This window comes from Emys orbicularis, chromosome 7 (genome assembly GCF_028017835.1).
Source record: "Emys orbicularis isolate rEmyOrb1 chromosome 7, rEmyOrb1.hap1, whole genome shotgun sequence".
Classification (NCBI taxonomy): domain Eukaryota; kingdom Metazoa; phylum Chordata; order Testudines; family Emydidae; genus Emys; species Emys orbicularis.
Genome location: NC_088689.1, coordinates 116,517,522 through 116,542,735, shown reverse-complemented (window position 1 = coordinate 116,542,735; position 25,214 = coordinate 116,517,522). Strand labels below are relative to the sequence as shown.

Below are 25,214 nucleotides of genomic sequence, written 5' to 3'. Positions count from 1 at the left end.
GAGGAGCGATAGATAGCACGCACATTCCAATTCTGCCACCAGACCACCTAGCCACCGAGTACATCAATCACAAGGGGTATTTCTCAATGGTTCTCCAGGCGCTTGTAGATTACCATGGGCGTTTCACAGACATTAACGCAGGCTGGTCCGGAAAGGTGCATGACGCACGCATCTTTTGGAACACTGACCTGTTCAAGAAGCTGCAAGCAGGGACTTTCTTCCTGGATCAGAAGATCACCATAGGGGAAGTCGAAATGCCTATTGTGATCCTAGGAGACCCTGCCTACCCCTTAATGCCATGGCTCATGAAGCCATACACGGGGCAACTTGAAAGCAGCAAGGAGTGGTTCAACAACAGGCTGAGCAAGTGCAGAATGACTGGAGTGTGCATTTGGCCGTTTAAAAGCCCGCTGGCGATGCCTGTATGGGAAGCTGGACATGACCGATGACAATATTCCTATGCTTATATAGCTGCGTGCTGTGCGCTCCATAATATTTGTGAAAGGAAGGGTGAAAGCTTCACTCAGGGCTGGACCGCAGAGGCTGAACGCCTGGAGGCCGAGTTTGAACAGCCAGAGACCAGGGCTATTAGAGGGGCACAGCGTGGGGTTATAAGGATCAGGGATGCTTTGAGGCAGCAATTTGAAGCTGAAAGCCACAAATATTTGTTGCTATGCTCAGGATTGCAGTGCTTGTAATGCTAGGAGGTGATTGGTGCACATGATGCAAGAAGGGGCCTTAACATAACTATGTTGCTTTGCAGTGCTCTTTTTGCTTTCACGTAATAGAATAAAGATTGCTTTCAAACAAAATTCTTTTATTGAAAGACAACAACTAGAGGAGAGAGTCAAATGAAAAAATTAATCAGCAGGGAGGGGGTTGGGGGAATGGGAGGTCTCAAGAGGAGGAGCGGTCCCGGGACGGCTACAGATTTGTGTATGTCCAGGGATCATACCCAACCTTCTCCTTTGGAGTACGATGCAGCGGGTGCTGTACTTCAGCAGGGCCAAACTGGAGATGGATGGATGTTGAGTGCAGTGGGTATTGTGAGTCCACACTGCTGGACTGTGAGGAGGGAAGAGTGGAATGCTGCGGGTAGAGACTGGAGCCAAGAGGTTGATAAGAGTGTGTTGGCGGTGTGTGTGTTTGGGGGCGGGGGTGTGTGCATGGCAAAGAGTTTTGCGACAGCGGCTGCAGGGGAGGGCAGGCGCAGAGCTGCTCTGTTTGAAGAGCTAGTATCGCCTGGAGCGCGTCCGCTTGGCGCTCCATAGCTGTTAAGAGCCGCTCCGTGGCTTCTTTCTAGTGTGCCGCGTTCTTCTTTCGTTCCCTCTTCTCGCTGTCCCGCCACTCCTTCAATTCCTTTTTCTCGGCAGCGGAGTGCATCATAACCTCATGCATAAAGTCCTCCTTAGTTCTTCTTGGATGCTTTCTAATTCTTCGCAACCGTTCTGCTGCCGATAAGGGAGGCTGGCCTCCCAAGGTCATCTCTGTGAAATTTAAATGCAACAGAAGCAGTAGTGTTTGCAACACAGACAACACTGTTTCAGTGCTTTAACACACAGCCAGTATTCACACACCTGACACTAACTGGCTGACCCCAGGCAAGCACACACAAGCCACAAGACCCCCAAAATGGTGAGTAGCCGCAGGGGCAGGGGGGTGGGGGGGAGAATCACTTTTCCCAGACCCTGCTGTACACTGGGCACGTGGCTCTTGGGGAGAGCCAGCACTGTGGGGGAGGGAGGTTGATAATCATTTCTGTCCCCACACTTTCCACAGGAGGTGATCATTATGGAAGATATCTTGCTGCTGAGGGTGAGCAGGGAATCAAGGGAGGGTCTTGTCCAAGCTTGCGGCTTCTGCCCTGGCCCCTATGTGGCTAGCCTGTGTGCAGCTATGCATCCCCCACCCCACGTGACGGCACAGTGGTGCAGGAAAATTACCGTTAATGGGGCAAGAAACAAAGCAGCTCTGCCGAGGAACCTGCGGGAGCGGATTGCCCGGTATCTCCATGACAGTTCCCTGGAGATCTGAGGGAGATTCACATGAAGTGAGGGAGTGTATCAACAGCCTGTTCCGCTGCTCAAACTAGGCATGAGGTGGGAGACAAGCCTGCTTTCTGCAGCCCTCCTTCCCCCAACAACTCGCTTCAGCAATTCCCCAAAATCAGATCCACTTACCAGGGGCCTCCTCTCCTGTTTGCGCTTCGCCAATATCCAACTGCTGTGACTGGCTAGGCTCCTCCGGGGTAGAAAAGAGCTCCTGACTGCATGCATCTCTGGCCTCCGAGTCATCCTCCACCTCTGGTTCCCCCTCTTCATCCAAGATTGCCTACTCCTGCCTTGGTCCACTCTCGACTGGCAATAAAGTATCCACAGGGGACTTCGCAGTGGAGGTGGGGTCACCTCCAAGTATCGCGTTCAGCTCTTTGTAGAACCGGCAGCTCGTGGGCGCAGCACCGGAGTGGCAGTTTGCCTCCTGTGCCCTGTGGCAGGCATTCCGCAGATCCTTCACTTTGACCCTGCACTGCAATGTGTCCCAGTCATGGCCCTTTTCATTCATGCATCTAGAAATCTGTCCATAAGTATCATAATTCCGATGGCTGGAGCGCAGCTGTGACTGCATGGCGTCCTCTCCCCAAATGCTGATGAGGTCCAGCAGCTCGGCAGTGCTCCAAACGGGGAAATCGCCTGGTGTGTGGAGCAGGCATGGCCACCTGGAAAGATGGGCTGGGCCCACTGCACGCATCACCGAGCAAACAGAAAGGGGACTTTCAAATTTACAAAGGAATGTATGGGGTGGGCCTGATGGTTGGTCACCTAAGGGCAGGGCAGTAGAGTTCAAACCGATGGCCAGAGATGTGACAACAGGCATTGTGGGACACCTCTCAAAAGCCAATCACAGCGCTGTAATCATTATGGTGTCTACTCTGGCACCGCAGCGCTGTAGTCACGGCGCAGAAAGCTCTACGCCTCTCGTCGAGGTGGTTTTTTTATAGCGCTGTTTCTGCGCCCGAAGTGGCTTGGCAGTGTGTACACCTCGCGAGTTACAGCGCTCAAAGCTGCTTTACTGCGCACAAACTTGCCAGTGTAGACGGGGCCTAAGAAAAGACACTTTTATTGAAATGTTTGTTCAAGCAGTTTAAGTGGATAACAGCTCTGAAAACAGGACAACTATTTTGATAACTATAAGGATGTTGTTTTAGGAAGGCTCAACAGTAGAATACTTTATATAGTTGGTTCAATCACCTGAATATTTACATTCCTCGCAGTCTCTGCTATAGAACTAAAATCTCTAAGAAACCAGAGTGAGGGCTACAGTACACTCCTCATGAAATTGTGCAGACAAGTGGACACCATTTAATCATACTGCAAAGAGAATCGTTAACAACAAAGTATCAAAGGGGTAGCCCTGTTAGTCTGGATCTGTAAAAGCAGCAAAGAGTCCTGTGGCACCTTATAGACTAACAGACATATAGGAGCATGAGCTTTCGTGGGTGAATACCCACTTCTTCGGATGTATCCACGAAAGCTTCATGCTCCTATATGTCTGTTAGTCTATAAGGTGCCACAGGACTCTTTGCTGCATTAACAACAAACTCACTCCTACAAGTTCTCCCACATGCATGGAGCAATTTGCGGAACTGAGGCGTAGTCAGCTACTGCCACCTTTGATTAAAAATGAAAATTTCTCAGAGTCCATTTTACTTTTCCAGAAGTGTTTGTGATAGAGAGACACTTTGGGCTGGATTCACAAAGCAGCTTAGCTGTGGTGATGAAGAGCATTGCCATGCGGGATTCCTGAAGCCTGACTTAGGTGCCTTGGCTCCCTATACAATGAATGGGAAGAGAGAAGCACCTCAGAATAGGATTCACAAAAGTCAGCATGCTAGACAATAGGAGACAGAGGTGTCCTAAGCCTCACCTCCACCCCACTCAGAGTTCAGTGCCTCCCTCTGCTTGGGATTCTCGGTTGCAAACCTCTTGCCATTAGGCTCCTGCACTGGTTTTTTTGGGGGGGTCGGGGGGGTTTGGGGGGGGGGGGAGGAGAGAGGGGGAAGCACAAGAGGTGGCCTTGGAAGCACTGCAGTCCCATGCCAGGCATCTGGATCCCACAGCCCCAGAGCTATGCATCAACTGCAGGAAAGATAGGTGCTTCTTTAAGTCACCTGCTGACCCAGCAAGCATGTTCAGAGCTTGCCTACCAGATCAGGACCCTATACATGAGCATGGGGTGGGGTGGGGACCAGAATGTCTCATAGCCCCAGGGGTTAGGGTACTCACCGGGAATATGGGACAGCCCTAGTTCAAGTCCCTCCTCCACCTGAGGGGTAGTAGGGATTTGAACAGGGAGCTGCCACCTCACAGGTAAGTGCCCTAACCACTGAGCTAGGAGATATTCAGGGCATTCTGCACAGGTGTGGAAGGTTCACCTCTCACAGGCGTCAGTAAGTGTAGCAGCCACTGTGTGCTCAATTGCACTTGCACAGCCCAGGCTGCTGGAATCAATGTTTATTAAGACTGCACTGTGGCTACCATATGTAGGCCAATTGGAATGGTTACTATTAGCTCCCATCAAGGTCCTGCCCCAGGTCAGAGTCCCAGATAGATTAGTGTAGTGCAGTGACAAGGCTTGGGGTGACTCAAGTTGGAGACAGTTTTTCAGATGGAGAGACTAAGGATACACAGCCCTGGAATGTTATAATTTCACCTGTTCTGCAGTGGATTTCCTTACCTAAAGGGTGTATTCCATTGAGCACAAAGATCCTGTCCTGTCTCTCTCACACAAACATACGCACCCCTCTTTTCCTGTAGGACTGGGGGAATTTTAACAGGCTACAGTTGTACATGCAGCCCCTATATTTAAAACGAGCCCCCGCCCAAATCAAATGAAGGTCTTTAGATAAATGCACCTTCTCCCTTCACTTGAGCCAGACCTCTCCCCAGCTAGCCCTTTCTTTTCTATAAATACACTGAAAATGGCACCGACATGACCTATTTCTATTCAACACACCATCTCCATAGCAACGGTCTTATGTTAAGTTGAAACAGATGTAACTGACTGCATGGAGACACATTACAATGTAAATAGTGTGAAACTGAATATTGCTTCAAGGCTCAAGACAAAGAAGAAGAGACCTTTTCTAGTCACCCTTCTGTCAGAGACCAAGGTTGTCATAGTAGCTGCATGAAAGAGTCAATCTACAGATGTGATTGTTATTCTTGCTTTTGTGTTTGCAAAATATTCTGCAACAAAGAGATGGAAACAAACACTCTATAATTATGCAAATAAATTATATTTCATTCTCATTCTTAAAACTAACTCCACCAAATATGAAATTAAATCAGGGTGGATAAAAATCAATGATTAACAAAATAAAAAAAAATTGGATTTTTATTTAAATCTGATTTTTTTGATAAAATTCTTTTTGAGGAAAAAACCTACCTAAAGATAGTTTTAATTAAGATACATTATAGTTCAAAGATATCTCATCATGGAATAGGAATTTTAAATTCTAATTTTATAGAATGAGACAATATACTCATGTAATGTTTAAGAAAAGTTTTGTAAATGAGTTCCAATAGTTCATGGATTAGGGACCCAATCTTATGGGGTTCCACAAGCTTCTGTATAGATTATTTAGGTTAACCTTTCTATCTACCTAATGGGACTCAGTGCTCAGTCTAGAAGATACCATCAGAGATGCTTGAAGTGGGTTCTCGCCCACAAAAGCTTATCCCCAAATAAATTTGTTAATCTCTAAGGTGCCACAAGGACTCCTCTTTGTTTTTGCTGATACAGACTAACACGGATACCACTCTGAAAACTGTGGATTTGTGTCTCCAGAGGTAACTTGCTTGTTAACAGCAAAAATGTTTTTAAATAAATAATATATAGAGGTGAGAAATAACAGGCCTCAACTCTATTGCCCCTCGGCAAATTTGTGTACACAGAGTCAATCCCTTACCTCTCTCTAAAAGGTGCAAAGTTTCAAGAAGTTCAATGAATAGAAGATTGTTGGGGGCGGAATAGATCTGGACAAGGAGAAGAAGTCTGGAGATAAATGTGAGAAGCGAGGGACATATGCTTGTTTTGTTAAAATATTATAGGTTTGCTGTTGAAGAAAAAAAAATCCAGAATACATAACATTGTTGTTTTAGTTAAATAAAACAATATAAATGTCTGTCTGGTGATGTTCTCCTCCTAATACAGCATGGCAAGAAAATCCTCCAAATATTAATTAACTTGTTGAATTGGAGATATTTATGAAGTCATTGGGAGGTGAACTATCTGCTTCAATTCCCTTTGTTAAATGAAATAACCAATCATTCATTTTCTGATATAGCTGTAAAACTAATCTGAAAAGTTTTCAAAATAAATCACTGTTGAAAAGTGCATAGTGTGTACCTTCTAAAAATGAAACCTATATCTATCTCCGAGTTGTGAAGAATATGTATTAAGGTTATAACAACCAACAAGAAAGCACTTTTATGTAGAAAACCATGATTAAATCAAGTTTTCCTGACTAGTGATTTATATTATTTAAATCAAATTGATTTAAATCAAATCCACCCTGAATTAAATACATTCAAGTTAATGAATCAGAAAGTCACTAACTTTTTTCTTCCAGCAGATAGCTCTCGTCTTGCTCGCTCTTGCAATTCTATCACAAGGCACAATATTGATTGTTTTGCTCAAAGCCCCAGCTCCTGAAGTCCTCTGACTGCATGAGAATCTCAGCTTTCACTTACAAGAAAACAAGTAAGTTTCCAGCCTTTAACACTGGAGTAAAGCTTAGAAATGGGACCTCTTACAGGCCCAAAAAACAGACTGCAAATCGTGAGACTTCAAAAATAATAGAATTTAAGAAAAATCTCTTGATTTTTGAACAGCCAGTGTTGGCAATATGGGACAATTAAGCATTTTACAAGATGGGAATGTATATTTTAAATGATCACTTAGGAAAGGGCTCAAGATTTAACTGAGAACCAAAATTTTACTTTGATGCAGCTCCAAGAAAAGCAGACAAAGTTCACATTGCACTGAACCAATCAAAAATTCAAATGTTCAAGTTCTGGAGGTCAGGAAGTTTTTTGGGTTAACTTTGCAACAACCAAAAGGCTTCTCTCTCAACAACAACAGCAGGAGCACTGGCAAGACTACTACATTTTTGCTTTGCAATTTACCTTTGAGCTTGCTATATGCATTTGAAGTGTCTTGCTCTTCACTTGCTTGTTGGCAACATATCTGGAACTCCAGAAAGACCTATGGGTTTCTATTTTTCTAGTGGTTCAGCAATCCCTGGTCATCCACAATCCCATGCAGTACAGATACACTGTGTGCTGACTGTGATTTAAGTAGTCAGACTCACCCTGCAACTTATTAACATCATAATCATACAATTTCTATAGAAAAAAGAATCGGGGGTATTGTCATCTTGTATCAGTAGACAGCTCCAAATCCTCCAACATTCTGCAACTAGTAGACTACTAATTCCAAAAGTATCCCAGAAGCGTGAATGCAACAGACAATGTCCTATAGGACATAACATTTAAGTAAACCATGGTTTAGTGACCTCATCTAGAAAGTATGATATTTGCCACACACAACAAAAAACAAACAAACAAAACCAAAAAAACCCACCAACAACCCCCAACCATGCAAAGGCACTAAACTGTCCTCCTTAACACTCACCTTTGACCCCCCTCTCTTTCTGGTACCTCCGAGCACATCCCCTTAGGTGACAGGCCTCTTGCCTTCACCTCCCTCTGGGAGGGAATCCAGCAATTCTCCCTCTTAGGCTACAGCCTCCTGGAACCAACTGACTGCTCAGCAGGCCTGACTAGATTCAGCTGCCCTGCTAGACTTCCCTTATCCCAGAGCAGCCTTTTCAAAGCCAAGTACTGTTTAATCTCAACAGTAGGAACACAGGCTAACAAGGGGAAAGTGTTTAACAATTAACAGTCTGTACATACCTAAAACTCAGGCAGGCCTGCTCAGCTGCCTTCCCCCCTCCACCCCGCTTCTGGGTCTGGGATTCAGTCTGATTCTCCACAGACCCCATCTCTCCCCCTGCATGTCACAGGCCCTCAATTTATCACACCCAAACTTCTTTGTTCCCAGTTTCCAGCCTCTTTTTTTCAGACCCTGAGGTTATGAGTAGGGATTCAGCATGGTGGAGCTAAAACTTCAAAGAGATTGACACCTGCATTATCTTTAAATTGTAGCCATACAGCAAACACAAACAAACATGTAATAATAATAATAATAATAAATTCAGGCAGCTTCCACACCCTTCACAATGACCTCTGGCAACACCCAAGAACGCTTCAATGTCAGGACTGCTGCTTATTATACAAACAATTGTTTAATTATTACCTCCACATTTGTTTCATCCTATGATTAGATTCTAATTCTTCAGGGAAGGGAATAGGGATCTTTGTTATGTTCGCACAGTGTCTAGCACAATAGGGCCTTGATCCACAAGAGGCACCTCTAAGATTAGAAATATCTTAAGTTATAATAATATTGAACAGGTTTGTATACTGGGGGGGGGGGGGGGAGAAAGGGGGAAAATAGAGTTTGATGGTCTAAAACTTGATTCACAAATGGCAACATTCACCATAACAACAAGGAGTCTGCTGGCACCTTAAAGACTAACAGATTTCTTTGGGCATAAGCTTTCATGGGTAAAAAGCATTCAGATGCATCTGAAGAAGTGAGGTTTTTACCCATGAAAGCTTATGCCCAAAGAAATCTGTTAGTCTTTAAGGTGCCACCAGACTCCTTGTTGTTTTTGTAGATACAGACTAATACGGCTACCCCCTGATACTTGACAACATTCACCATAAAACTCCACCCGAATATTTTACTCCTGGTGACAGGATAACTCCAGTTTGAAGTCATCAGTCCACTGACATTTCCAGACCTAACATTAAATGCCTCCTAGAAAAAATGGAAAGCATACAAATCCATATATTTCAAATGTTATAGCTGCCTTGTTCTGAAACTGATTCACAAGTTTTCTTCTGACCCAAAAGCAAAAAAAAGTCAATGTGTCAGAGTTTATCTTCCCCAGACCTGGAATGACAAGCACCCACTTCTTTACAGTGAATACATTTAGGAACCCTTTGATTTACATTGTATTGAGAGAGGAGTACAAGGTGTCATCCTTGTCACTTTCTTCACAGCAGCTGCACAGAGCTGAAAGCTTGTGCATTTTCTCTTAACAGCTTGCCAACCTCTTCATTGGAAAGTATGCCTCAGTATCTTTCCACTGAGCAGAGACAATCCTTGGGCTTACTTGTTCTAATGTACATTTGTTAAAAACGACCCAGAAGTGGAGTAATAGAATCATGTAAACATCCCCCCATGCTGCTCTGCCAAGAGACCTCTATTCTGAACAACACCCCCAACTACTGTAGAGTGAAATTAGAAGATCACACCCCTTAACTGCATATTTTATTTCACTCCCCTCCACACGCACACACACCAGCCCTGAGAACCCTGCAGTTCTTTCCAGCCACACTCAGAAAACTGGGCTTTCAGGTGCTGTCACAACTGCATCAGTTCTGAAGACACAATGAACTCTAGACACCAACTCATTTCACTATGGCATGCAAGCAGTGGGATTACATTTGGTAAGGACAGTGCACCTGTAGATGCAAACATTTTCCTGCCCAACACACTGGGTGGATGCCAATCTCCTGGGCAGCCCATGATAACAATTCCAAAGCTGCTTCTATTCTCTGCAGGGAAGGATCCAACGCCTGTGGTGCTCTGCCAACTGATGGGTCCTTTGAAGGGACCAGTACTGATTTCAGAAAAAATCTGTACTAGATGAAAATCCAGCATCTAAGGTAACCAGCAAGACCACCAAGGGGTCGATATCCAATTTGAATAGAGAGCCAGCCTATGGCTTGGATGCAGCCCTGTTTTACTGCTCCCCCTATATTTCCCCTTGTTGTTTTTCTCCTCTCATCCCTCTGTAAATAAATATTTCCCTTGTTATATCCACTGTACTTTTCCTCTGGGTGGGTGTGTTCACTCTGGGGGGTTTGGAACAGGTGCCCCTGGGGTGGAAGGGATTTCTCCTGCTGCATTCCTGCGCGCGCCGTCTCTTGGCCAGAGCTGCCTGCAGAGCAGACTCCATCTTGGCCACGAAGGTGCTAAAGTTACACTTGGTGGCCCGTACGGGGACTTTGCAGTACACACACACACACACCCCCACAGGCCCAGTGGTAGCACAGTCCGGAAGGGCAGACATTGAGCAATGTCTCAGAACAGAGTTCAGGAGTCCTGAGCAAAGTTCCAGTCCAGTGGTGAGTCTTGGGTGCTCCTGGTCGTCTTTGGCGCCAGTGAACTTTCCCCCAACAAACCCCTCCGGTGCCCTCTTCTGCCGCTCTCTGCAAAGCGACACAGAGCGACCACCTCCCCACTTAACTAGCTAGCAACCTCCCTCCTTGTCCCCAGTGCAGAGTCACAAGCCCCAGTGCTCACAGCCCCATGCAGCTCTGGGCAGCCGTGATACTGGGTCCAGCTCCAGCCTGTCCTTCTCAGGCAATTCCTCCCTGGCACAGAGCTCCTCCTGGCTCCTGTCCTGGGGTGTCCCAGATCGGCCGCCCTGGCCTTCCCAGGCTTCAGGCAGGTTCTCTGCTGCTTCACTTTTCCAGGGCCTGCAGGCTGCCTCTCCCTGGAGCTCCAGCGCTGCTCCCTGGAGTTTCCCTCCTTTTTTCTTACTCTCCCTCTCCCCCTTAGGAAAAAGATTTAAAGGGCCATGCTCTCTAAACCCCAAAGGGGTTACACGTGCAAGTCATAGGTGCTGGAACTAGGGGTGCAGGAGGTGTGCCGCACTCCCTGGCTTGAAGTGGTTTCCATCATATACAGGGTTTACAGTTTGGTTCAATGGCTCTCACACCCCCACTATACAAATTGTTCCAGCACCCCTGCTGCAAGTCTGTGTTTAGGCAAATGTAAGAAGATGCTCCTCCTCCTCCCAACCCACATATAGTGCTTGTTCAAAACTACAGACATTTTCTTTACTTTCTTGTAATAGCACAACCAAGGCCTACTCTAAACTAAAAGTCCACAATTTCAAGCATGGTCCAATGGATAGAGCATTAGACTGGAACTTAAGAGACCTGGGTTCTATTCCCGACTCTGCTACTGTACAACCATAGACAAGTCATCTGTCTGTGACTGTTCCCTCTCTCACTTTTGCTCCTGGAGCAGGGACCATCTCTCACTTGTAGAGGAGCAGAATCTAGCACAATAGGGCCCTGATCTTGAAAGGGTGTCACTGTCATACTAATAATAAGTCACTATCACTGCTACTATATTCTCCTTTGTGATCAGGATTTCTTGATTTCCATGCAAATGGAAATCACCTGTTTAAAGCTGGATTGCATACTATGCAGCTGATTTGAAGGTTGTGAGGGGAAGAGAAGATCAAAAGTTGCTTTTCCACTTTTTCTTTTCTAGATCCCACACATTTTAGGGCATACTTTTGTCTAAACTATTAACAGCAGGATTAAAAATTGCCAAACCACAAGGAAGGCCAGTCACTGCTCCCCTGGGCAGCTTGCCAATGTAATCAGCGCAATATCTTTTTCCATGCCAAACCCGAGGATGTTCCACATGCCAGTGACTTAGAAGACATCCTAATAATAAATACTGAAAAACAAAAGGACAGTCCTCTGAAAGTTACTCTAACCAAATACGGAAAATCTGTGTGGGGAAGCAACAGAGAGGACCAGTTTGGGCTCCATGCCAGCTCTTCAGCACAACTCTGCTTCTATTAGCATTATGGCCAATACCCGACAGTTTTGATACAACATCAAGGCAAGTGGCTCCCACATACACAGTATTTGTTTATACAAAAAAGCCAAAGCTAGGCTACAAAAGCACTCACTTTAAAATTCTATAGAATGAGGTTGGTTTGTTTAGCCACAATCTGCTTTGTAGATTTCCCCCTTAAAGCACACTATGCACAGATTTTTAAGAGAAATTTAATACTCTGCTGCTCTTCTTAGTGCTATACTGCTAAGGAGGAAAACTGCTCCACCTTAAGCAGAGAGGAAAGGTTACGATCATCTATACAGCACCAGAACATTGCAGTAATATGCCTCTCTCTTGGGGGCGGGGGGAGGAGGGGTAGCAAGCCACTTGTTGAAGGGTTTTGTTTCTGCAGCAAAATCCCACATTGCTAAGTTCTGTACTGCTCATTTTTAGGGTGTCCTTGATTTTATTTTATTTTTTTTAAAAGGTGCAAGTTATTTATAATCACTGACCCACCACTTGAACTTCTCCAGAGGATTGCCGCACACTTTTCAGGCATGAGATTACCTACCATCAGGTGTTGTAAGGGTTTTGTCCTTGTTACAGGTGGGCAAACTGAGGCCCAAAAAGGTTAACTGATTTATTCACAGCAGATCTAGGAACAAAACACAAGAATTCCCATTGCCAGTCCCACTGACTAGCGCATATTCCTCTATGACCTATAATCTAGAGAAAGGCCTTTTGTCACGGGAAGGCATATTTTAAGTATGTGGGTTAATTTTTAACCATTCCCTTCAATCAGTAACTTTAGGCTCCTCTCAATCCACTTTATTTCTGATAAATGGGGCTTGAGCCAGTGAAGTGTGGGCAGGTACTGTAATATATTAGACTGTAAGCTCTTTGGGGCAGGAACCACCTTTCTGTTCTTTGTACAACGTCTTGCACAACGGGGTCCTACTCCACGACTGGGCTCCTAGGCACAGCCACAATACAAATAATAATCTTGGCCTGAGTCATTATTTAGTCCAGTCTGATGTTTTTATTGATCAAAGCGCTGGGGGCAGTTGGAATTGGAAACCAAGCCACATGCATTTTTAAGAAATCACTTATTCGCAGTTTGAAGCCCAGGTCACTGGAGATGAAAGAGTAGCACACTAACCCTCCGTACTACCTAACCCTCAAAACCTATTATTCTCCTCTTTGTCTTATTGAAATCCAAATCCCCATTGCAGAGCCCAATATTCTTGTAAATGGATTAGGGTACACAGCACAGCTTAATACTATTGCCTCAAGTATTAAAGCGTCCCTCTTTGTGGTCACTAGTCAGGCTCTCTACCAGTTGTAAACCACATTACTCACTGCTTGCTGGATTTCAGTCTTCACTTGTTCGCTCAACATACCCTCAAACACAAAGGAGTCTCCAAATTTCTCTGCCTAGAAGGAAAAAAAACAACATACTGAATTCAAGCAGATTGTAAGAGTCCATTGGAAGTGTTAAGACAGCATCAAGTGGAACCATTAAGGAGATAATAGACTTAATTTAATTCTTTCTAATAGGAATTCTGAGTTTGCGTTAAAGCAAACAATATACTGAGCAGAAGTACAGTGGATGAAAGGCCAAATTACCCAGGGATATAGTTGTTCTTTAACAGTCACTGAGATAAAGTGCAGACTGACTGAATTAGTGGAACAGATGGCAGCTCAAAGAAGTCCTGCAAACATTTCTACAGCTATTAATTGGAAAGGTTTTTAATTGTCCTGATTTGCTTTTAAAAAGCAATACTGCGATGTACATAATATTAATAGTAAGGAATCTATTCCATTAAACTTCCTTTACTTTGGAAGTCATACGAAAATAATTAAGTGGCATGGTTTACTCATTCTCAATGCTCACTGGCTCCACGTACTAAGGTGTTGGCACAAAACCCATAGAGGACTATTCAATTTAACCTATTTATCTTAACATTCTACAAAGCCACCTCATTTTCAGGAGGAAAAACAAAAGTGATTAGCCATTTTGCTAACTCACAATACATGAGGTGCACCAGCACAGCAAAAAGTATTTTAATACCTGGGTTGGTTTATTAGGAGAGTCTAAATAGGTTACTGGTAACCTATGACTATCTTTCTACTTCATTGCTTGAGTTTATCAAAACAGGCCACCCAGCTGTGCCCACTGTAGTCAAGGTTGCAAAACTGCTTCCATTGTAACCTTGTTTCCACATTCTAACAACTTTCTGGAAGAATCAATTTTGGGACTGAAGATCCCCATACGTTCACCACTCAAAATCCAGATTGTGCAGAGTTTGGACAAAAACCCTTCAGCCATTTGACTTAGCAACAGGAAAGGGGGGAGGGAGGGTGTAAAAAATCCCTTTTCCATCTGAAGAATTTCCTGCCACTTTTTTCAGGGACAGGGCTCGAACTAGAGTGCCTGAAGTTTGATCTTGACAGAGGTCTTCACTGAGGACTAGTTCCTTAACTTGTTGAAAAAAAAAAAGTTAGTTTTGATTTAACAGGATTTATGAGCATCTGAAGATTGCAACTTGTGCGTAAACAGAAAGTTACAGAAAATAATCACTATTGGCCATACTGGAGCCCAAGCTAGCCTTTTGCTGGAGAAGAAAAACTAATTAAGCTAGTATTCTGTTTACCCGAGATAAATCAGTTATGCAGACAAACGTTTTTAAAGACAACAGCTCGGCTGCTTCTCAAGAGCCTATGGATTCAGTGCTGTTTACTCTAGCTCTGAGTATATTTTTCCAAATCCCATGTACAAAGTGGCCTTGTGCCAGGGTGTTGAGTGGAACATCTAACCATTCCATTTGAAATCATCAAGCAGAGCCAGAAATAGATTTCATCCCACAAGATAATAATACAATGGGCATTGGCGTGTAAGGCACATTCCAGAAGCTGTTTGCAATGAAGGTCCCGCGTTCAAACTTAAGTGGATTAAGTGACTTTACCTCAATTACTGAGCCAACAGCCCAATGAGTACAAATTGGTTCCACTGATACAAGAACAGCCCTCTGCCTGAACTTTATGCAAGAAGGGTGAAGAGATTCTCGTCATCCAAACCAGTTTACCAATAAGATTCTGCTTCCAAGAGCGGGCCTCCTCTCAGGCCTGAATAGTTACTGATAACTTGATTTTGGCTAGATGGCTTACATGTATTACAGAAAGCACATCAGGCATGTCACCACAGCTTCTGAACTAACAGAAAAAATCTGGGCCTCCAGAGTGGGTTACGGTTTCTCAGAAGAGGAATGGATACCAAGCAACAAACCTTGTATTGCCCAGATTGCTAGAAAGCAGCTGTGTTTGGCCAGCCTGCAGTTTCTCCAGCTGTCTCACCATCTGGAGTACTGTGTCTTAAACTCCTCCCTAGACACATTAAGGTGGTTTGTTAAAAGCAAGCATTTAGCAATCTCAATCAGGGCCTGTCTATACCAAGGATACATACTGGCATAGCTACACTGGTCCTAACCCATGCTGATGAGCAGCACCAGTAAAAGTAGGGTTTGTAGTGGCATGCCTTGCTAGGTTAACCCGCACCAACTCAGAACATATACATTGGGGGCTTTCCCTGCTACATCAGCCTAACTACACCAAGACACAATTATAGACAGGTACTTGGTTATCACCCTCACTCAGTCTTCATTGCTTTGCCCAAACTAAAGAAAGCCTGCCTGAATTCAGATACCTAGAGCCCTGCTGGAAATAAATACACCATATTCATATCTGGTCTAATGCTACTGAAGTAAACGGAGTCACATCAGGCATGAGTTTGGGCCAAGGTCTTCAGCATGTGCTGTCTACAATCTATTCAGTTTAAGATTATTTTCTCAGTAAACGAACTAAATACGTGTAAAAGACATTTGCAGGGGGTCAACAGCCCCTTTTGTAGGGCCCCTTCCCATCTAGAAGAGGTTAAAAGCAAAAAAATGCTTCATCTTGCCACCAATTTCGGTATAATATATTTGTTTCCAGGGCCTGAAAATCTACAAGCAAAATGTATAATGTGGCCTCCTTTGGGAAAAGAGTTAAGCCTGAATTTCCCAGACGGGTTCTCTGACATACACCTAATCCCACTGTAGAAGGAACAGTAGCTTTCCTCTTACCTCTGTAACATAGCCAGTGGCATTTACAAATTTCTCAAACTCCACATTGCTGACCTCATACCGATCCATATAGAACTGGCTAACATGGACTTTTCTAGCAGGCCATTCCCCATCTTGCTGTATTTCAGGTTCATCAGTACCCATTGTGAACATTCCTGTTGGAATAAGGGCCATCTGCAATGGAAACAGATAAAAATGACTGTAGTTATTTTCAGTCCTAAGTTACATAGAGTTTGCCATTGTTTTTCCATCATAGACTGGAGGAATGAGGGTCACCACCGCCTTGAACAACACTTTCTTCATGGCTAGAAAATAGTTCAGTGATTAACAATTATAATATCTGGAAGGTTCTAGGTTTAAAAGTAAAGTAAGTTGAGATTGTCTCCAAGATGAAAAGTTCAGTTCTCAATCTACCCCACTCTCACAGAGTTCCCAGGGATTTCAGACCACTGCTTAGGTCCAGACCCATCTCCAGATGGGAGAGAAGGATACCATCTGTCTCTGTGCCTCCTTTTTACATGTGAAATCTAAAGAGGCCATCAATGAAAACTGCTTCTTGCTCATTGCAAAAGGAAAAATCCTGATTTTTCAATCTGGTGCAGAGAGAAAACTTGACATGTAGATGGACAGCATGGAGATTATGAAGCTGCAAAGTGTTCTTTTGAGGACAAAGCACAGCCTACCTGTTTGCGTACTAAGTGTATATGGGATTTTATTTATGAATTGATATGTACAGCATTCCATCACTGCCTCAGGGAGAGACAGCGCCTGCATCTCAACATTGCATCAAAAAAGATATACGGTAAGCTTACAATCAATTAATATTTCCAACTGTGCAAGGCTGGTCTGGAGCTGTAGCATCAGGCTCAGGAAGTAAAGACACAATGCCATGAAGGAATGCCACAACTCTATCTCAAGTTATAATGTCGCTTTATGGCTTCAGCCTGTTTTTAGGGAAGACACACCCACGCTTCCCCCAGATGTGAGTCACTGCAAAGAGTCCACTGCTAAACCCCGGGCAGGCTCCAGTCAGTCCTTATCAACAAACTGACAAGAGATCAGATAGTCTCACCCAAGAGACCCTTCAAGCAGCATGCAGTTCTCAGCAAATGAAAAGCAGGTTGCTCCCACAGTTCTTCCACCACCACTACCCCGCCACCTGACTCTGGCAGGCTCTTGGCTCCGATCCCCATGGGGAAGAAACAAGAGAGAGTCCTTTTCCCATCCCTCTAAGAGCCACCAAACCCTTCCTTTTCCTGTTTAAATACTTGCCTTGTTGAGTTCAGGGTGGGGGCTCTTTTGCTCCAGCTGGCCAGTGACATGGGTTGCCAGGGCAGTAAGACCCCCTGAAGTGAAGTAACCCCTGATTTGCTCTAGTGTGGGATACATGCACTTCATCATACAAACCCTCGTTGCACCCAAGACATTGTTAAGTGGTGGGACTGGAGAACAGAGTGAATTGATTTAAATCATGGATTTTAATCATGATTTCAATCAACACATAGGAACCTTGATTTAAAAATCAGATTTTAATCTTATTTTGCATTTGTACTTTAAGTTATTTTCCTAAAGAAAGATTTTCTTGGTGATTGTAATAACTAAATATGACCTTTACTCTAAATGCACTTTTTTTGCTAATCAGCAGATAAACTGTATCTATACACATTTATAGATGCAGTTATTTAGCTCAACATACATTTATTCAGATTCTTAATTTTTACTTTATTACATTAGAAAATGGTGACTGATGCATTTTTTTAAATCTGCTAGATAATTTTTACTCGTGGTTTGTTTCAAAAAATTGTTTCATAGAAACTGAAATTATATTACAAATGAATAAAACCAGCATTTTTAATTAGTTTTTTTATTAAGACAGTAAAAAACTTAAATATGCTGGATACAGATGGGGGAAAATTATCAAAACATGTATTATAACCAAAGACAGTATTAATGGTCGTTAGTGTATTGATGGATTGTTTCTGGTCACCATGGACCAGACTGTCTAAGATATTTAGACACCTAAAAGGTACAGATAGGTACTCAGTGGAATTTTCAAGAGAGCATGTAGGTCAGTTAGGTGCCTAACTCCCATTCACCTTTCAAAATCTGGCCCCATGTTCTTCAAGCTTTTAGCATTGGTAGATCCCATCTTCTCCCCTTCGTTTATATTCACAGACTGACAAGGAAAACAAGCTTTCCTGCTTTTTCAAGGTTCGTCTGTCAACTATTCCAAATGAAGAAAATATACTCTCTCCCCCTGCTAGGTTAAACTGAAACCAGAAGTAATTACAATAAAAGTTTTCTGCATAACAGCATTCTCTCCATTGTAGAGACTGGAAATAATCATAGAAATGTAGGGCTGGCTCGAGGTCAAATTCAGCCCCCTGCACTGAGGCAGGAGCAAGTAAACCTAGACCATCCCTGACAGGTATTTGTCCAACCTGTTCTTAAAATCTCCAGTGATGGGTATTCTTATTGCAGATACTCAATGCTGTACAGGAATTGACACATTTATAAAACCTAAATTGCCTCAAGAGTTAAAGATGTTTTTCCAAAATCCTGTATGTAAATTAAAAAGCATTCTTTAACTCAATAAAATTTTAGCCGCTTTCTTTATTTTAAATGATTAATAGATTACAGTAACAGCTTATCATAATATCACATTTTAAAAAGAAAAATGTATTTAAATTTAAGAAGTCCTCTTTAAGGTTTGTTTGTTTTTTTACTCAATTTAGATCCACTCTGTTGGAGAAGCAGTGGATTCAAGCAGTAGTCAGTTAGATCTGGAGAGGTAGGTTTAAATCTGGAGTTGCCACTGGATGTTTTTCTATACACAACAGTGGTGGTGATGCCTCAGTAAGAAACCTGAGCTGGAGTAGGGAGTTGCATCTCAGATTTATAACCCAATAGCAAAACTAACTGGGACAGTTGGCATCAGCCTTTGATAACAGGTCACTAAACAAAAAAAGTTACCCTACTTGTCAGCCTGTATGCAGGGTCTGGCCTCCTTCTTCCCTCCATGATGTTCCTGAGCACATCAAGAGAGGCTCCCTTCACTCCCTCACTGCTTCTAAGCACCATTCCCCTCCACAATTAACTCCCATGACACAAGTAGATGAGTGGATTTGTTGAGGGCTGACTTGCACAGTACTCACCCTCCCACCCAGTCAGGACTACAAGCCTTGTTTTCATTACATCTGAAAGTGATCAAGAGAGACTTGGGCCCCATCCTGTGACCACTCATGCAGAACTCACATTGGACTTAGCAGGAGTTCAATAGGAAAAGCAACTGCAGAACTGGACCCAAAAAACCTAAACTAGCAGAGCCAACACAACAGAATCTAGCAGGAGATATATCTTCTTGAAACAAGCAGACAGCAGTTTTGATTCCCTCGTGATTGATAACTCTTTGAAGTCTAAGAGGGCAAGGGATATAGATGCCCTTTCTCAGAGACAGTTCCTGAGATCTGCATACATAAGCCACACTTCTAGAGTGGTTGAGTTATAACTACAGTAAGATGGAGAAAAGTCCATTGGATCTTAAATATGGGGAGTTATACAGTTAAGATACAAAGAACCTTTCTCCACAATACCCATCATTATAAATTAGGCCCAATATGGACTTAAAGTACTTAACTTTCTGTTTCCCATTTTAAATGTTTATTATTTACGAAAATGAATAGACTGACGCTTCACTGCAGAATAAATACCCAACAGCAGCTGTGGCCTTTGTTAGGATATCCATCCTGCAGTATGACCTACATTACAAGGGTAATTGTTACTGTAAAATAAACACATAAAGGAAGCCATCAAGTTGTCTTTCACCTGTAATGTCCATGGATACCCTTCTCAGACAGAAGCTTACCTGGGCTTCCATGTTGATGCACCATGAAGTTGAGAACATTGAGAATCAGTGGCCTTCCATTTCTGCAGAGTTCTAGTCTTGTATTGTTAGCTCACAGTGATGCTACCGGGTATAACCATTTGGACACAGTAATGGGCAATGGAGGAGTTTATGTTCCCTGTCCAATTCCTACTTCTCTATTCTTTAGTTTACTTTGTTCATTTAACAGCACTGTGTCCAGCCAGCTTCACTGTTTCCCTTCTCTACAGTAGATTTCCACTTTTGTTTTGGTTCCTTCACAGCAACATTTAACATCTTTTACAAGACGACAGAAGTTGTTGTAAAACCACACAGTAGGCAAAGGGAACTCAAGGCCAACAGAGTACCTGAAATTACTTTTCAGCTGGTTGTTATTTTTTTTAAACTGACTAAATTTGAAGTTGATCTTACAGAAAGGAGTCTAAATGCTTATGAATCATCTTCAACTCAACAGCAGTCTGGGTGTTTGCACTTGTCTCACTGCAAGTGGGTTTCCGGATAAGAAGTTACTCCTAAGTTTCCTGGGGACTTAAAGAAAGCCGCAACGAGACACGATCAGAGCTGTATAACTGCCTTCTAATCTCTTGCTGACTCACTGAAGCTAAAATAAGTACTCTGAGCAGGCTTGGGAGTCACAGATTTTGAGCTTGCTAGTCAGTTGTCAGTACATGAAAAACAAAGCCTTTTACTTTACAGCTCAGTGATCACGTCACCCCACAATCTAAAGAATTTTGATAGATGCCCTGTTATCAATGCAGACTCTGATGTGGCCTTTAAAAGCCTTCCTTTTGAACCCAACATTTGCATATCATGCAGGCACTCGCTTATCTATACATTATGCACCACAGACTTCTATCATATCCTCCAAGTCCAGTGCCCAACATGGGACTTTTGGAGTACACATTCTAAATGCAACAAGGAGTCCGGTGGCACCTAAAGACTAACAGATTTATTTGGGCATAAGCTATCGTGAGTAAAATAACCTCACTTCTCATAAGTGTGGTTTTTTTACCCACGAAAGCTTATGCCCAAATAAATCTGTTAGTCTTTACATTTTTGTGGATACAGACTAACACGGCTACTCCCTAATACATTCTAATTACGACACCACCACTCATTTTATGAAAAATAACAGGAGTACTTGTGGCACCTTAGAGACTAACAAATTTATTAGAGCATAAGCTTTTCGTTATGCATCCGAAGAAGTGGGTTGTAGCCCACGAAAGCTTATGCTCTAATAAATTTGTTAGTCTCTAAGGTGCCACAAGTACTCCTGTTATTTTTGCGGATACAGACTAACACGGCTGCTACTCTGAAACCACTCATTTTATGGCTCAAGCAAGCCGCTGTTTTGGAATACAATCATCTTTTGATTGCAGGTGATAGTGTCAAAGTGACAAGTGGCCCCTTGGCACCCATTTGAGCCAAGAAGCACTGACTGACAGTGAGCGTGGAGGTGTTCAGCACTGAAGGGAAACAGGTTCCTAAAATTAGTTAATGGATTCAAGAACACTGTTCATTTAATAACGAATAAAAATCTTAGCTTCTAACTTAAAAATGAAGATTGAACTCAAGGAAGACAAGGTCGTTGCAGAGAAACTAAATGAATTTTTTGCATCCGTCTTCACTGCAAAGGGTGTGAAGGAGATTTCCACATTTGAGCCATTCTTTTTAGGTGACAAATCTGTCCCAGATTAAGATGTCAACAGAAGAGGTTTGGGAACAAATTGATCAACTAAACAGTAATAAGTCACCAGATAATATTCACCCAAGAGTTCTGAAGAAACTCAAATATGAAATTGGACAATTAACTGTAGCATGTAATCTATCACTTAAATCAGCCTCTCTTACAGATGACTGGAGGACAGCTAATGTAACACAGATTTCTAAAAGAGGCTCCAGAGAGAATCCTGGCAATTACAGGCCAGTAAGCATAACTTCAGTATCAGGTAAATTGGTTTAAACTGCAGTAGAAAACAGAATTATCACCCACACAGATGAACACGATTTGTTGAAAGGAACATGACTTTTGTAAAGGGAAATCATGCTTCACCAATCTATTAGAATTCTGGGGGGGTGGGGGAGGCACGTTAACAAACATGTGAACAAGGCTGATCTAATGGCCTTTCAGAAAGCCTTTCACAAGGTCCCACACCAAAGGCTCTTCAGCAAAGAAAGCAGTCATGGGATAAGAGAGAAGATCCTCTCATGGATCAGTAACTGGTTAAAAGATAGGAAACAAAGGATAGGAATATATGGTCAGTTTTCACAGTGCAAAGAGAGAAAAAGCATGGTCCCCCAAGAATCTGTACTAGGGGCAGTGCTGCTCAACATTTTCATAAGTAACCTGGAAAAGGGGTAAATAGTGAGGTGGCAAAAAAGTCTGCAGATGATACAAAACTACTCAAGATAGTTAAGTCCAAAGCTGACTGTGAAGAGTTACAAAGGGATCTTACCAAACTGGGTGACGGCAAGAAAACGGCAGATGAAATTCAATGTTGATAAATGCAAAGTAATGTACACTGGAAAACATAATCCCAAATATACATACAAAATGATGGGGTCCAAATTACCACTCAAGAAAGATCTTGGCATCATAGCGAATAGTTCTCTGAAAACATCTGCTCAACGTGCAGCAGCAGTCAGAAAAGCTGCCAGAATGTTAAGAACCATTAATAAAGGATAAGAAGACAGAAAATATCATAATGCCACTATATAAGTCCATAGTAGGCCTGACCTTCAATACTACGTACAGTTCTGATCACCCCATCTCAAAAAAGATGTATTAGAATTGGAAAAGGTACAGAGAAGGGCAACAAAAATAATTATGGATATGGAACAACTTTCATATGAGGAGAGATTAAAAAAACTGGGACTGTTCAGCTTAGAAAAGAGACGACTAAGGGAAAGGTCTACAAAATCATGAACGGTGTGGACAAAGTGAATAAGGAAGTGTTATTTATCCCTTCACATAACACAAGAACCAGGGGTCACCCAATTAAATTAATAGGCAGCAGGTTTAAAACAAACATACGGATATACTTCTTCACACAATACAGTCAACTGTGGAACTCATTGCCAGAGAATGTTGTGAAGGCCAAAAATATACCTAGGTTCAAAAAAGATAAGTTAACGGAGGATAGGCTATTAACCAAGATGGTCAGGAATGCAACCCCATGCTCTGGCTGTCCCTAGACGTCTGACTGCCAGAAGCTGGGACTGGATGACAGGAGATAGATCACTTGAATAACTGCCCTATTCTGATCATTCCCATTCAAGCATCTGGCACTGGCCACTGTCAGAAGACAGGATACATGGCTAGATGGGCCATTGGTCTGACCCAGTATGGCCATTCTTATAGCAGATAGCTAGGTCAAAATGGTCAAGTAACAAAAATGTTAACGACCAGATCCTCAGCTAGCACAAATCAGCATAGTTCTTCTGAAATCAATAGAGTTACACTAGTTTCCGGCAATTGAGGATCTGGCTCTAAGTGCTCATATGAACACATATATTTCAGAATTTTGCAAAGCTACCTTATCTCATGATTATCCCTAACAGGGAGTTCCGCAAGTTGATTATAACCTACAAAGGAGTTCTCCTTCATATTTTTAGAATGTATTGCTTCTCTCTAGACTAAATAACTTGTTTAATAACGTCCTTCTTATAGGAATATATTGCTATAGCCTCCAATACTAGTCAGTTTTCATTGCATTTTTCTGGAACAACTAGGTAGCATTTAGAACAAAGCAACTACAGCTGAGTTGAGTACAGTATTCGAGTCAAAGGCACATAGCATACATACTGCCATTAACTTTTGTTCTCTTTTCTAACCTCTCAACACAGAACAACATTCTAATCTAAATTCTAGACTGCTTTTACTCACCGATACACATTTCCATTAAGCTAATCACATTACCCAGACTGTTTACACTAAACTTCCCAGCTAAGTCAAAATCAATCCGGCCTCAAATCATACATAAGCTCTTGTCATCATACCATCTGATATCAATCAAGTGAAGAACATATCAGTGTGCTACTATAGCATGGCTCTTTTACAAACTGCAGAAGAACTTGCTATGCAAGTCTAGTTACCCAGGCCCCAACATTATTTATGGCACATATTCTAGTCTAGGCTGTCACATTTGGACAGCCTATCGTGTATTTTGGTCTTCTGCGCCGTATATTCTACATGATGTAGGAGCACTCATGTCTAAAATCAGCTGTTCTCGAGAAGTCAAATAAATTAATAAAGGAAATTGCTTTGAGCACTTAGCCATTTACAAGGCCCTTGTCATCCCAAACCAAAATCCTGGGACCACTACCATCTGGTCAGAGCCAGGAGACACGTCACTCCACATCGAGAGGAAGCCCTGCATGGACCAGAACGCAGCAGCAGGCTCTAAACCACCCCCTTAGCCCTGGCCTCCCGCTCGCTCTCCCTCCCCCCAGCTCCCTCAGTTCCCCTCCGCTCCCCCCAGGGGCAGCTGTAGGCCTCGCCCACCTGACTGTGCGCAGCTGGCCCCTTGCGGGTGACCGGCCCCACGGCCGGACTTGGGGCATTGGCCTCCGGGGAATACCTCCGGGCCGCCGCCGCAGCCGCCTCCCCGCCGCTCCCCCGGCCCGAGCTACAGCCGCACGTCCCCTGGGCGGAAGAGGAGGAGCTCGCAGCCGTCCCGGGCACTGAGCACAGCGCCAAGCCCAGCACCAGAACCCAGCGGCGGCAGCTCGGGACAGCCCGCCCTGCCCTGGGCGCAGCCATGTTGGCTGGTGCACCGCGTGACGTGGGCAGTCAGGTGACCGTCCCTGGCTTTAAAGAGACAGCGCTCACTTCCGAGCGGGCTGTGGGGGTCTGTTCCCCACTGTAGCAGCGGCTACCAGGGCCGCAGCTTCCAGCGCTGCTGCTGCCGACGCCCAGCGCGATTCAATGCGGGGTCGTAGGGCTTAGACCTGCCAGGCGGCAATCAGGCCTTAGGGGTTCTACCCCCCTCTACCACTGCCTTGTCTTATCATCTGAGGCGCCCCGCGACTCCTAAGAGCCTCAACTTCCCCGTCTGTAAAATGGGACTAATGCTACCTCTCTGCCTCAGAGATGTGTCAAAGCTAAATCAGCTAGTGCCTGCAAAGTGTTTTAAGATCCTCCAGCAAAAGTGCTATAATATATTATTCAAAATCCCGAGCCTTGGTTGTATATTGAATTTACCCAGATTAATGATGATAATAATTGTCTAGACCCAGATGATGATCCCAATGAAATCAACAGCAAAACTCCCATGGACCTTGATGGAACTAGGAATTGGTCTATGGTGCAAGAGAGGTAAGCTCTTCAACATAGCTGTCTTCACTTCCTGCATTTCTGAAAGGCATGTGGCATTTTTTGGAAGGGAGCAAAGGGAACACCGGTCACTAGAGAATGTGAACATATATTGCTA

General features: G+C 43.5%; 1 protein-coding gene across 1 annotated transcript in view; it reads right to left on the bottom strand.

The window, feature by feature from the left end:
- SUMF1 (sulfatase modifying factor 1) overlaps nucleotides 1–24,544 on the bottom strand; it is a 66,585-nt gene extending 42,041 nt beyond the window's left edge. The window contains exons 1-3 of the mRNA XM_065408143.1: nucleotides 24,287–24,544; nucleotides 15,900–16,073; nucleotides 13,138–13,212 (exon numbers count right to left, since the gene is read on the bottom strand). Of these exons, the coding sequence (XP_065264215.1) occupies nucleotides 13,138–13,212; nucleotides 15,900–16,073; nucleotides 24,287–24,544 (507 nt within the window). The remainder of the gene's footprint in view (nucleotides 1–13,137; nucleotides 13,213–15,899; nucleotides 16,074–24,286) is intronic.
- Nucleotides 24,545–25,214: the final 670 nt, after the last annotated feature.